Source organism: Neopelma chrysocephalum, unplaced genomic scaffold (genome assembly GCF_003984885.1).
Source record: "Neopelma chrysocephalum unplaced genomic scaffold, ASM398488v2 Primary Assembly neopelma1_59, whole genome shotgun sequence".
Lineage (NCBI taxonomy): Eukaryota > Metazoa > Chordata > Aves > Passeriformes > Pipridae > Neopelma > Neopelma chrysocephalum.
The window spans coordinates 24,517,033-24,531,761 of record NW_020897714.1 but is presented as its reverse complement, the minus strand read 5'-3'; the positions used below and the strand labels follow the sequence as shown (position 1 = coordinate 24,531,761).

Genomic DNA, 14,729 nt, shown 5'->3' with positions numbered 1-14,729 from the left:
TGTAGGTGAATAGCACTGGAAGGGTCTTTAGAGTTATTTAAATATTATTCAATTCAAGATATTCTGTGTGGTCTACACTGAATTTTCTTTCCTTGTTACATAGACCTTGACCAAAATTGCAGCATAAAAATAGCAAGTAGAAGTGTAAAAAAAAAAAAAATTAAAACCTTTAGTTGATACAGGTATGCCATAAAAATCCTTGGTGCTGATGCAACAGTGAGGAGGCTTTGTTGTCAATTTTGTCAGTGTCTGGGGAGATGTGTGTTTAAAGGACTGAAACGCACATATCCCATGGAGAGTTGGAGGTGTCTGTCTACTGTGATGATGATGAGTGAAAATGAAACCATGTACTTAAGTTGCTGCTGCCTGGGGTTAAATGCAACAGTAACTTAACTTACTTCCTGGCTACATGGTAGGTGTGTTGCTTAGTCAGCGTAACTGTTAAGTTTCAAGTCTTTTTATATGTGGTACTGTTTGTTATTAACTGAATTAGGGCATGGATTTAGTGGTAGCTTGTACTGGGTAGTTGCTTGTGACTTGGTCTGGTCTTGCCTCAAGCTGGTAAACTTCCTGTGTTTGTATGTCTTGCCTACCCTTGGTGAAACCACGAGTTAATCTGCAAATGTGTGGCCAACTCATCTTTTGTCAAAGTTCATCTGTATGCGTGCAAAAATCAGAAAGAAAATCTTGAAAGAAGAAAGCCTATTTGTAGTTTATTTACATTAAAGCTACACAGTGTAAATTTGAAAGGTAACTATTTTTAGTCAGGAAGCTCATGTCATACATTCTGCTGTGTGCTTAGTTGAAATTATCCAGTAGTAATTAGCCAGGTCGATAGCATCATATTGGCCATGCTTTACCATGTTGAATAGTGCAGTTCACAAGGACAGTATTTCAATTATATGACAATTTTTTATAGAGCGTCTAGACTGGGTTTTAAACTGTTCATAGTTTCACTTGACTTAGAATGACTGTATTTAGAATAATTTATGGAACCACTTCTGAATTCCTACTTGAGAAACCTCAGTATTGCTAAAAGACTTTTTTATGTTGTACAAACAACCCGGTTACTGTAAGCAACATGTAAATATTGAAAGACATATAATTTCTGTTTTATTTTTTATGACTTTATCTTTTGTTCTGTATATTTTTTCTCTCTGGACTTGCTTATCTTTGTGGATTGGAATGAAAACTTTTACTTGAATTTTTACTTGAATTTCAGAGGGAGTTTTTACTTGAAAAGTTGGCTTTGCATACTTTCCCCTCCCAGTAATAAATTTCTTAAGCTTAACTCCTTCAGAAAACTACAGTTCACTAGATTTCTGAAACACTGTAGTTTACATGTTGTTAAAATTTAGATTACTTGTTCCTAGCACAGAATACAAATTTGTTTGCTTTTTTCTTTCAGGAACAGCATTTTTACTTCTATATGTGTTTAAAAACAGTCTTAGAATAATTCATATGTATGTATTAAGTTTCACAATCTGTCATTTCAGGCTGGATTCACGCTGTGCTCACATCTCAGGATTGTATGGCTTTTGGAGGAAACTTTTTGCACAACCTCAACATTGGCATGCAGCTCAGGTTAGTCTCAGCTCTTCCTATACTTTTTCCTTAGTCAGTAGGATATTCTTTTCGTAGAGATTTTTCTTCATGTGCTTAACCAGGATCAAATTGGTACAGGCTCTCAAACAGACAATAGTGGCATTTTCAGTTAGAATGTATCAAGCACATTCTCTTATTTGACTTCTGCAAAGTTTCAAAAGCAAAATGAAGGTTATGCAAGAATTTGAGTGAATAAAAGAAAAAAAAAAAGAAGAAAAAAACTCTACTGTGGAGATTAGTATAAGTGAGTAAAACAAAACTAAGCAAGCCCAGGTGTGCGACACTGAGTTGAAATGAGCGTCCTCAAGTCAGCATTGCTCTAAGGGCAGCTGTATTTAGTTTTTGTCCAAGATGTAGAGCTGTCTTCTAAACATATTGTTTTTATTTATTACAGTGGAATCCTGATAAAATTCCATCTGTTAAAAGATCACACATTGGGTTTGTATCCTAGTTTTTTGAAGTCCAACTTTATTCTTAGAAGTGCCGCAGTCAAACTTGATAAGGTCAGAGCCTGAATGAGACCAGAGTTCAATCTTGTCTGTGGTCTTGTTGGGATTTAACTATGTGGTACTTGACTTCTTTTATTTATCATGGCCATGGTTATTTTATTTTATTTTATTTTGGACATCGTGTCAATTTGAATGATTACATAATTGAATAATGAATTTGATAATTAAAACATTCATGTTTTCTAATATTTCCATTTATTCAGGTGTTATGAAATGGAGAAGAGGCTAAAAACCCCAGATCTTTTCAAATTTCCTTTCTTTGAAGCCATCTGTTGGTTTGTGGCCAAAAACTTACTGGAAACATTGAAAGGTAATTCTTGTTTTATTTTAAGAGATGCACTTGTATCTACTTTGGTAATTCTTTTTCTCTTCATAGATAATGAAGAAAATTGCACTGTTGTTCTGTGAACAGAGGAGACTTTTTAAGCTGGAAAACTAGACTTGAATTACTTCTTTTTGGCTTTTTATGGAAAGTCACATCATTTTTTTACCAGATTTTACTGAGTGCTGCAGTGTGACAGTTCTAGATCCAGCAGTTCTTGATTTTCATAAATGATCTTTCTAAAAACTACTTTGATGATTAAAGGTAGTAATAACCAAGAGGTGATTAAAGGTAATAAAGGGTAACTTGCACTGGACAGAAATGTTAGTGCATTTGGTGGTGTGTGTAACTCACACCTCATAGCCTGCTGCTGGAACTTTTGAACTATTTTATTGTTTTTCATCTAATGCTTATGCTGTATCCAGTCAATGAAAATATTCTAGATTATAAAGGCAGAGTATCTGAGATGCTGGTACATTGCAATTGTACTACCAGCCAAATAGGATTAATGTGCCATTATCTCACAAGACTTTTTTAATGAAGATAGGAAACTTATTTCCATGACATGAGTTTTTCTCTCAGGCTTCTTTCATATCATTTAAGATCTTGGAGTACCCTTTGATAGCCCTTCTTTGAGCAATTGATTCTATGAAATGATCCCACCAGCTTGTATCTGTGGGTTTCTTCTTGGTGGCTTCACAGCTGAACAGAGAAATTTTCTTGCACTTCTACAATTTTCTTTGACCTTTTCAGTCACTCTGCCTGTTGTCCTCTGCTCTTGGTTGTGAAGGGAAAGGTATCTATGAGGGCTTTTGTGGGAAAGTTGCATCAGTTCCTAGAGTTTGCTGTTCTTTTCCACACTTCCTCATCTATTCTTTAATTGCTATATTTGTACCCATGTATAATTGAGCTTGATAGAGTGTCTGTCTGACTTCACCTTCTTTTCCTCAAATATCTTGCCCTCTGCCTGCTCTATTTAATTTTAATAATATGATGTATTTCAAAGGACAGAAATCAACCTTCAGAGGAGGCTGCTGAATTCAGCTTCTGCTTTGAAAGAGATCAGTCTCACGTAACCTTTTTCTAATGTTCTAACAGTTACACGTTATTGAAAATGATCTATTCTCCTTTCAGCAAATGAAGACATTGAACAACCCTTGTTTCCAAAATGAGCATTTAAAGTTTCTGGTGAACCTAAAGCAACTCAGAAATCTTACCAAATAGAACAAACTTGCAGAAAATTTTTCCTTCCAAAAAGAGAGTATTTTTGTCTTGAAAGCTTGCTTTAGTTGGCCTCAGTCCTGCATATTTAATGCTTACAAACTCATCAGAAGACACAGGAACTGTATTCCTGCTGGAAAAGCAATGGAATATGTATATTTCTATATCACCTAGCTAACTATAAGCTGTGTCTGTTGGCCCCACCCTTCCCCCTCCCTTTTTTATCCCACGACTCCTTGAGTTCATAGGCTAGGAGCCTCTTGTGACTTAGGGGAGGAGTATGAAACTTATTCTCATGTTACATTTAATCTTTGGCTCAGCAGATGTTTGTTGCTGAACAATGCTATGACCTATAAACCCATTATAAAAAATGAAAATTGAGGTTTCCATGGCTAGAGTGAAGCTTATGTTGGGCTTTGGCACGAAGACTCATATGAATTAGGTGTTTTCTAGTCAGAACCCATTGTTTTATAAACAAGGGATGACACCGGTTTGGTTGTGTAAGGTAATGGTGATGTCCAGCCTCTAAATTATTGAGTGCGTGGTTGTTGGCAGTACTTTATAAGAAATTCAGGTCAGTAAGCAAAATCAATACAGCTTATCTTTCTGGTTCTTTTTATAAAATGGTAACAGGGTCACAGACATACCAACTGAGTCAGCTAGTGGGCAGGAAGACTACTGCTACAGCTCAAAGTCTGCCACTCGTTCTCATACCCTTTGAAAAGTAGGAGGCCTTTGAGACATGAACAACTTTTGTGGGAAAGATGCATCAGTTCCTAGGAGTTTACTGTTCTTTTCCACACTTCCTCATCTATTCCTTAATTGCTATATTTGTACCCATGTATAATTGAGCTTGATAGAGTGTCTGTCTGACTTCACCTTCTTTTCCTCAAATATCTTGCCCTCTGCCTGCTCTGTATCTTGCCCTCCCTTTTTCTGCCAGCATACTAATACAATATCCATAAGAACAGTGTTTTATTAGTGTATTCTTTTAAGGGAATAAAATGAGCCAAGTAGTTCTAGTGTTGATCCATTTGCTATTGACAAGTGGAAATATTTGTCAGGAACATGAGGAGAGATTTTAATCTACTTTTGGCTGTTTATGGACTATTTGTCTTTTCCCTTCTTTTTTCACCCCCATGAAGGAAAAGAGAAAAGAAATTGCAATTACTTGAGAGCACCAGCTTCCTTAAGAAGAGAAGCTTCTGTAGCAGAGTGGTTTCCACCTCATATCCCCTTTGATTCTGGGAGGAAAAATGCAGTAAACTGTGTGAGGGAGAACTGTGATAATTGGAAGGGTTACAGAAAATATTTGGGGAATGGAGTATGCTAGTGTGAGCCATTTGCAGAGTATGTATGGGAATAAGTGATACAAATTCTAATTTAGAGATACATCCCACATCCTTCCAGTCCCCTTTGACTAAAATATTTCCAATGAAATAAAAGTGATTTCTTTCTGTATTTTAGATCTGGGGTTTTCTTTTAATTGACCTTGAGTATGATGTAAACTAACCCTAATTCACACAAGAAGGTTTTATGGAGAATCACTTTAGTGTTGGATTTGGCTTTTGTTGCTGTTGTTACAGTATGCACATAAATACAGGATGTCATGTTTCATTTGCTTGCACAATTTTTCCTTTAATGTGCTGTTGCACAATGGCAACTTTATTGGCTGAAGGGTAGGTATCATTCTATTGTTTTCACTGTTTCTAAATTGGTTGCTGTATCCTTTTTAGAACTGAGGGAAGATGGTTTCCAGCCTCCAAGCTATTTAGTGCAAGGAGTGAAGGCTTTACTTACTGCTTTAAAATTATGGATGAAAAAAGAAGTAAGTATAAGTGATTGTGTTTTTGTTGAGCTCTGTTTTGATTTAGAACTAAGTGAAGATCTGTGCCCTTTTAAAGTTCAAGATTATTTTTATCTGTTAATGAGTACTGAAAAAGTCTATGGAGAGTATATACTGATCTGGGGAAGAATCATCATGACAATTTTATATTCCATAATGCTAATAAAGTCTATTAGACCAATTAATAATCTCAAGTATTGCAGCTGATAGAGGTAGAATCTTGTTCACCTCAGGATGGGATAAGAATGCTAGAGGATAAGATGATAAGGTGGGGCTTTTTTCTAAGAAATGTGTTTATGTAGTCAATTAACCCTAGTCTGATGCAGTGGAGGAGTGGAATGCCCTGATATTAGTCAATGATTTGGAGAGCACATTTCAGCTACATCTGCTGAAAAGTTGATTTAGATTCAGACTGAGGAATATTAACTTCATTTGAATACTGTCCTTGCTGAACATGGATTGACTCTTGTAAAATCATTAGTATAGCATCAATACTGGCTTTCCTGGTGCTGTTCTCTCCAGGAAAGCTTACCTGTTTTGGCACAGAACTGGATCTGACCTAAACCCGTGTGTTTTTTCATGTGCCTGTGCTATTAGGCCCTCTTGGAACTGGTGCTCCAGGGAAGTGCTGTGTGCTGACAGGCAGTTGGGTTCTGACTGAGTTTGTTAATTCTAGTTTATTGCTGGCCCTGATGACTTGAACTGGCTCTTTGAGATCTCTTTGGTCTTTCTGCCCACAAGTCCTACTTTTAAGAGAACTTACTATACAACACGTATGATAATTGCACAATGCTGCATCGAACATTATGAGCTCTGTGGAAGTAAACATGAGGTACAAATGCAGAACCGGTTACTTTATGTGGAATCTGCTGGGGTCCAGCCTGTGTAGCATTACTCATTCCAGATGAAGTTGTGTTGGCCCTCTGAGTTGGCTCTCCAGTGTCTCTTGGTCTGCGCTGTTCTGGATCAAAGCTAGATAGTGAGCAGTGTAGTGGTATTTGCAGGATGTTGTGTCTAAGCTGTTAAACCACGTGTGAATCCAAGCTATCTCTGCATCTGGGGCATGGATAATAAGCAAGCTAGATAATGAGACTGCTGATAACTGAGATCAAACATAGCCTATATAAATCCTTATTTTAATTTGAAATTGGATTGGAATTTCTTTTTTTCTAGGTTGCTGCAGTATAGTATTGTAGCATTTGTGTACTGTCTAGTAGCTCATTAAGTAGTTTGATTAATACTTCATGTGGAATGTGATATGTTTTCTACTTTTCTGTGGAAGAAAAATCAATTGCACTTGCTGCATTCTGAATGATTACTAATGAGACCTGTGAGTATTCCCAAACCAGTGGCTGAACAGACTCATCAATTGTGAGGAAACTGCAGAGCATCAGTGATGTAGCCACAATGCTGTCTGCTGTCCACCAGCTATCATGTTTTGTACCTTGTGTTCATCTAGCTACTGCTTCATACGTGAGCTAATCTTTTCTTTGCAGCAGGCCACGTGTGTGACAGGATTGTAGTTGTATGCAGGTGAGGACAGGAGGAGCTTTATACAGTGCTGTATGATCTGCTCATGCTGGGGGTTTCAGACAGATTCTGAAAAAGAAATGACAAATGTCTGCTCCTCACTTGAGAAGCCTACTTCTCAAGCCTACACGAGGCTTCACATTAGTATCATGGAGTATGTCTTTTCAAGACATATAGAAGTTGTCTTAGAGAATTCTATAACATTTGCTAGAGAATTTCAAACTCATCTTCAGCAGGGCAGTGGTATCTTCATTGCTGCATTGTTTAAAAACTGCCAAAAATTAAAAGATGCTGAGGACAGAGGTTGAGTGCCACTAAAATTATTTTAGTTCTGATGTCTTGATTTGAATTCAGTTTGTGCAAGGCTTTCGTCAGTGTGTATGTCCTCCAATTGCTTTGGTGCAGGCCATCACTCTGCATTCTGATTGATACACACAGTAATGATGATGACCTGCCCGGTCGTCTGAGCTCTTGGATTTTAGCTCTGACTTCCTTCCAGCTTGCATAAGCAACAGGTCTCAGAGTCAGTTTTTAAGATGTTTGGTTCATGTACCAGTAAGATTATTTTGGGCAACTGTTTAGTGTTTTTAAAAAAGATATTGCTAGCTGTTGTGAAGGAAAAAAAAAATCAGTGGGTTTTTTTTTTTTGTGAGGAGGAAGGTATGTGGGGTTTATTATTTTAATTTTTGTTTTTTTGTGCATATTTAAGTGTTTATGTACCCATTGTCATGCTACTCTGCAAAGAGGGGTGGATTCATTAGCCTACGAGGATTTTTTTTATCTATACCTCTTGTTTTAAGACAAGTTTCTTTTTCTTTTGTGTATTTCTGACACTTACAAAACCATTCCTTGAAGCTCTTGAATGAATCATAGCTTTCTTTCATTGTTTTCTTTACCTGCAGTTGACATCTGACATACTTAGGCTGTTTTGTTGCTGCTTTTTTCCCTAGTACAAGAGAATTCCTCAGTCCCAAAGGCTGCATGTTTCTTTTCCAAGAAAAAACAAGTTATTTAATAATAATGATAATTTTTCAGACGTGGCATCTGGAGGTATTCATATCTCTCTGCCACAGCTTAATTGAGAAAACTTTGGTGTGAATAGATAGCTTTTATCGTGACAAACAAGTGAGCTTGCCTGTGGAACTCACTTTGCTCACGGAGTTACTATAAATCATACTGGCAAAATAACATGCTTCTGATATAAACTACATTTACATTAGGAAGGCTTTTTAGTGTTTTTAAACCAGTGTTTGGGAGCATTCCATCAGTCACTTCCTCTTGAAGTCTTCATGAAAAGGAAGACCTTTGGGAGAATGAAGTCCTTAAGTAGAAAGGACTGAATGATCCTAAAATGACCAGTAACTTGCTGGGAAAATTATGCAGTTTAGTGACAGAGATGCTGTGTTGTCACGTGTGAATGTGTGGAGGTGATGCATTCAAAGAATGAAGAATGGTAGATAATAGCAGCTGATTTAATTTTTCCTGTAGAATTAATGGCACTGAAATGAATGATTATACCATGATTATACATTCATGTTGGGGTTTTTTTGGAGGGGGAGAAAGCATTTGTTTTAATGACTGAGGGGAAGCCAGGTTCAATGAAATGCACATACAGTATCGAATTGCTTCTAGCAATCATTTTGCTGCTGAATCTCATTTTTGAAATGTGGGTAACTGAAAGTGTTTGGGATGTTTTACCATTTAAATGGTTGATTAAAGGGATAGCAGAATTCATGTCAGTCATTCTGGTCTGTGTGAGTGCTGTTTTGTCTGTTTAATTCTAACTGAAAGTGTTTTGAGATTTAAACATTTAAACTACATACAAAATATTAAACATATATTTTACTAGATCTAACTGTAGAGCATTTGGAATGACTCAGATTGGTTGTGTGTGTATATATGAAATCTGTCTCTGATACGATTTCAGAGGATTAAAGGGAACATAAACTCTTATGGCTTTCTATATTTTGTTATAGGGACTGATTATTTTTTTTAATTGCATTCTATTAGATTGCAATCTATTAGATTCTAAATAAGCTAAGAAGGTAATTTTTAAATATTAGATGTCAGAAAGATGTCTAAAAATCTATGTCTTGATTACTGATGATTTTTCTTGATTTACTCTTTAGATTAAATTTTTGCCATGGTGAAATTCCCTTAGTCTTTAGCTTTGAAGTCTTTAGTTTCGAAGGTCACGACTCTAATGAATGTCTGAAGTATGGCTCTATGCTGACCATGCTGAAGGAAAAAAAGAAGCTGATTACTGTACTGAGGGTAAAAAAAGTTGTTTGTCAGTATGGCTTTTTGTTACCTCTTCTTTGGATTCTTGGAGACATTGAGGGATATCTGGGATAAAGCTTGGACTGGAAGATTCAGTGTGTGTGTTTGTGTATCATCCTAGAAGTCTGCAGTCATTATTACAGAAATGAATCTATTTGGTTTTTTTTAATTTTATTTTTTCCCCTGTAGATTTGTTTATTTCCTATTATTTCTGCTTTTATCTGAAAAAAATTAATTAAGTATCTTTTCTTCCCCCTTTGCATGCAGCTTGTAACAGAACATGCCTTTGAAATTCCAGACAACATTAGGCCTGGGCATCTCATCAAAGAGCTCTCTAAAGTGATTCGTTCTGTAGAGGTAAGAACAGAGGCAACCTACGTAAACCTGCAGAAAAAAGTCTTTGAATCAGGGAACTCCATAGAGTTATAGTGAATTGACCGTATTCACCTTTTAATTTATTAAACATTCATTTAATAATAGAAGATCAAGAGGAAAACTCTTGCGAATGCTAAGCTATGGGTATTTGAGATAAAGAAAATGTATAGTGAGTGTTTATGGCTTTTTTTAATTTATTTTTAAATTTTAATGGTGAAATTATTTATAAGTCAGTGTTTCTGAAATGTTCTCACTTATAAATTCTTAAAATAATTACCGTTAATGTGTTGTTAAAGACTTTAATTTGAAATTCTGTGCATATTCCTTTCTCCTACCCACTTGTTTGTTAGTTTTTGGTCCAGTTGTCATCTCTTTTGCTCCCTCATCTGTTTTGTGGCTGTTTGTTACATAGTCAGTGGGGGTGTCTTTTCCCTTCCTTTTGTTTTTGATTGCTTGTACATACCAGTGTTTTGCTCCTTTATTCCTTAATGAATATTGATTCTTGGAAAATTCTCACATTTGTATGTGGAGAGAACGGATCTGAGATGTGATCTGTTGAGTACAATACAGGTCTACCCAATGCTGCCTGAACAAAAGTGTATGTTTTGGTGGTAGCTTTTGGTGTTAAGCACCACTATTATGGAATAGCACAAAAGCCCCTAATGGGAAGGAGGTGCAATAGAACTAAGCTTTGTTCATCAAATCCAAGTGAAATATGTACTATTTCTCCAAAAGGTCTAACAATTATTTGTATAATTTAAATTTATTAGTTGAACAAGAGGCAGCACTTAAATATGTGAATTTATTCCTCTGAGACTATTCTAAAATGTGTTTTTACTTGCAGGAGGAAAACAGCAAACTAGTCAAAACTCAGGGAATTCTTGGTGTGTCTCCAACTTCACGATCTTCACATGAAACAGCTTCTCCTCACCACTCCAGACGAAGGGTGAGGAAGCTGCGAGACCATGCTACCAAAACTCCTTCTAATCTGGACATCCTGGAACTCCACACTAGGGAGGTACTGAAAAGGCTGGAGATGTCACCGTGGGAGGAGGCAAGTGTTAAGCTACGTGAAAGAAAAACAAAACCTAGAGTAGGTTTCTAATATCTGTTGATAAGGAATCACTTTAAAGATGCATAAGAATACAGACTACGACTCTTTGTCATATGAAACATGGATAGATTTGGGTTTGATTTCTTTTGAGTTTTTCTGATAGGAATATCTCTTTTCTGTGATAATTTTTTTTGTGGAGGTTCCTGCAAAATTTTGGTTCAGAGGATGCCCTGAATCCACTACCCACTTCAAGTATAGTTTTTGAATTACTGTAGTTTCCTGTAGCTGTCAAGTGCTACTTTGAATCAATTATCTGAAGAAGGGAGCTTGCAAAGCCTTGATTTGGTGAGGCTCTGAGCCAGCCTGCTTCTCTGTGTTTTTACATAGCTGTTTCTAGTAGTTCTGTATAGTTCTTATGGTTACTGTAATTTGGTTAGCCTTGTTTTTTTGTCATGTTCCTATTTCCTATATGACAGTGCCTCCCTACCAGTAAGCTTCAGGATGCCTTTGGTCTCTATAGTGGGGCCGTGAACTTTGTGGCTGTATTACAAAGATATCATAGAGCAAATGAGTGAAAAGTACTCTCTTGAAAAATACCTCTTTTCAGGTTTGATGACATTATTTCAAAGAACAGCAGCAGAAGTGGAAGAAGGACTAAGAGAAGGGAAATAAGTAGCTTTATGAAAGCAAATAAGTAGCTTTTTGAGTAAAAGCAATGCTGACAAATTTAGCTGGGAGAGGATGGACTCTCATAGTGGAGAAATACTGATTTGGGTCTTTAGATTGATCTTCATAAGGCATGGAACAAGAGACGTTCATTTTAGCCCCCAAAGACAGGAAGCTGAATTTAAAATTTGCCACAAATAGTTAACTCATGCTGTGCATTGCTGCAAACAAATGTTTAGGAGAATTAGTCTTTGTCATTCAACATAGAAATATAATGCTCACTATCAGTACAGAGATTTTAAAAAAAATTATTTTATATGTTCCTGGTTTGGGGCATAACTGCACTGCTGGTTGCTTCAGAGTATATGTTGAATGTAAGTGTGAGCTAAGAAAGTTCTGCATACTTTCCAGGTTACTTTCCATTACTGATGTTTTACTGTCCTCTAAATTAGTTCTGAGATACTAATTTCAGGGACCAGATACCCAATCCTGGAGCTGCCATATCAGTTCCAAGCTCAACTTCTGGCTTGGCTGTCTCTACTGGTATTTCTCCAAAGGAAACATAAAAGGAGTATTACAGGAAAGTTGTAGTTGTTTCAGATGCTTCAGGAGAGTATAGATGATTCAAGGAAGGAGAAGGTGCAGTCACCTTCTGAAATTTTTTACATCCCAACACGTTTTTTCTGAGCTTTCTGCAGTTGGTTATTCAGGTGGTAACCATCCTAGTGCTGAGTTTAAGCTTTTATGGAGTGCAGAAAAAAACAATTTAATTTATAAGAATAAATAATAAGCAACATTGCTTTTACTTCTTTAGGATATCGCAGGCTCGAAACTGAATGGGAGATTTAACAAGCCCTTTCAGCCGTCCTCTACAGTACCTGAGTGGCGAACAAAAGACAATGATCTTCGTCTCCTGCTGTCAAATGGAAGAATAATTAGGTATAAAGGATTGGTTGTGGATCACTTTTTTGTAGTCATTATGGTCTGGAATATGGTAATTGTTAGTAACATTTTTATTTGTGGAGCTCTGAATTCTTTTTACCAGTAAGATCCATATTAGGAGTATGGAAGGAATGTCTGTGTCTGCTGTCCTCTAGTGGAGCCATGGTTAAGGAGTGAAGTGGAGGGGATTCTTTGCAGGTTCTTTTGTTACAGCATTTCATTCAGTTGCTTGGTTGGGTCTGTACTGAAGGGAATGCTTCAAAGTAGAAACAGTTTTTTATATCCATCTATTAGAGTGATTCTCTTTAAAAGTATTCTGGTGTTAAACTTCATATCTTTATGGAAATGATAGTTGTACAGGAAGTAAAATGGGAATAAGTACAATTTTGAATGAAGAGATGAGCATAAGAGGATATTACTGTTGTATCTCAAGAGCATGTTGTAAATAATGAAAGGAAAGCAATTGCTTCAGGTTTCTAAGATTAATATGAATTTTTCTTTACTACTGAGACAGAGATGAGAGACGTCCATTTACAGATCGCAGTCTTTACACAGCAGACAGTGAAGATGAAGATGACAGGACAAGGTCGAAAAAGACGACTGTTAAGGTAGAAGACCAGCCCTCAGGATTTGAAGGAGAAGGGAATGCAGATGGCCAGAAACCACTGAACAGTAAGATTGTCTCTAAGTGCTATCGCTTGAACATTCTGATGATCTTGAAAAGGGTCTAATGACTGTTGGTCAGTCTGACTGAAATTTTACCAAAATATAAAGAGGATAAAGTAATAAATCAGAGGAGTAATACTAGAAGTTACACAAAGCACTCGTCAAATATTATCTGTCTACTGCAGAAGCCAACAGGATAGAGACGAAAAGTAAAACTCACTTTTTATGGTGGTGCCATCTGGAATACTACGTACAGCATTTTTCAGAGTGGAGGTTTGGTTAGTGTTCTGCATGAGTGTTTGTTACTTTTGGTCTGTTTCATAATATAAGACTGCTGATTTTATTTTTTTTTTGACCCAAATACACTTCAGTGTGAAAAGCTCATCACATCTTTCACTGTATAGAATGAAGGATCGTAACACGCAGCTAATTTTAAACCTATCTTATATTTCGCTTTTTCTGTTCCATTTGATGATTACCTACTTGATCATACAATTTTGTATGTTTTGATAATGAGTAGGTTTATTGCATACAAGCGATAAGACATAATTTAGCATTAATAAAATCTTACACTTTCAACTTTTGGAAGACTGGGAAAGAATTTAGGTTATTTGTGAAAAACTTCAACCCCACTTTCCAGTACTTTAAATCATCCTTCACTAGGAATTACTCTTTTTCAGTCTTTCTGTAGCCTGAAACCTTCCTGCCAAGTGTTCAGCAGTGACGATCACACAGTGTATTAGTAAAGTATCACTATTGAATGCCTGTTGTCAGTGCCTATTTTTAATCGCACACTCTGTGTGCAGTGACAAATTGGTCCTTGACATAACTGCTCAGCTCTCTTTTTAATTATAAATGTCACATCCTTGCACAGTAGAGCTTAGAAGGGCTCAAAGGGTACGTACTAGGAAACTGAAGTCAACACTTAAAAGATAATAAGACTCCTCTAGAGACTTACAGTTCTCTGAGTTTCCTGCACAACAATTCATAACAACATTTGATTCCACTGTCAACCTGCATAAAATATGTAATTATTTTCATTAACAAAGCAAATTATAATCCCTCCTTACTATGCTTCCAAACGTTGCAGAGGACAGTATTAAGAAACCTGTACGTGAAAGAGATCTCTCTTGGGTACTCATGAAACAACAAGGCAAACAGCTTGTTGAGTGAGGCTTACTGTGGTGTTTTTTCACTTCCAAAAGCAGACTAAGTAAATTAAAGTAAAGTTTGCACTTGAATCAAAGATTAAATCATACAGAGAAATGGTAGATTTTCTTCAAAATTGTTGCTCTTATTTGATACAGAATGAATATGGCAGGGGGTATCCAAATGTAAGAAATGTACTTAGAACTAGAAGTGAATGTTGAGATTGTTCTTCCAGAAATTGAGTACTTGGGACTACCACTAATGTTTTTAATTGAAGATTGAGAGTCTTCAAACTTCCTTAATAAAGATTACCTATGTTTGATTATTTTAGCTTAACTGAGAGTCTAAAGAGAAAGAAAGGGAAAGGTATTGTCTGCAGAGAATTCCATAAAAGGAACTACCTGTTTCTATAACAGTTTCCAACTTCCATTGTGCTTACTGGGATTAAGGCCAAGAGGCACTGTCCACAGACAGATGCCTTTAAACAGATCAAGCTCTGTAGAGCTTTGTGTGTCATGCCAAGATCCTAGTTTTAAATGGTGACTCACTGTTATCAGAGAGACA

The 14,729-nt window shown here is 36.5% G+C and overlaps 1 protein-coding gene across 5 annotated transcripts in view; it reads left to right on the top strand.

Annotated features, from left to right (window-relative positions):
* The window catches only part of KDM7A (lysine demethylase 7A), an 89,099-nt gene that overhangs the window by 37,585 nt on the left and 36,785 nt on the right, over positions 1-14,729 (top strand). For all 5 annotated transcript variants that reach the window (XR_003533735.1, XR_003533734.1, XM_027680528.1 and 2 more), the window contains exons 8-14: positions 1,497-1,584; positions 2,318-2,424; positions 5,394-5,485; positions 9,581-9,670; positions 10,533-10,742; positions 12,223-12,347; positions 12,865-13,022. Coding sequence is in view for 3 of the 5 variants with exons in the window: in XM_027680528.1 (XP_027536329.1) it covers positions 1,497-1,584; positions 2,318-2,424; positions 5,394-5,485; positions 9,581-9,670; positions 10,533-10,742; positions 12,223-12,347; positions 12,865-13,022 (870 nt within the window). In the remaining 2 variants the exon portion in view is untranslated. The remainder of the gene's footprint in view (positions 1-1,496; positions 1,585-2,317; positions 2,425-5,393; positions 5,486-9,580; positions 9,671-10,532; positions 10,743-12,222; positions 12,348-12,864; positions 13,023-14,729) is intronic.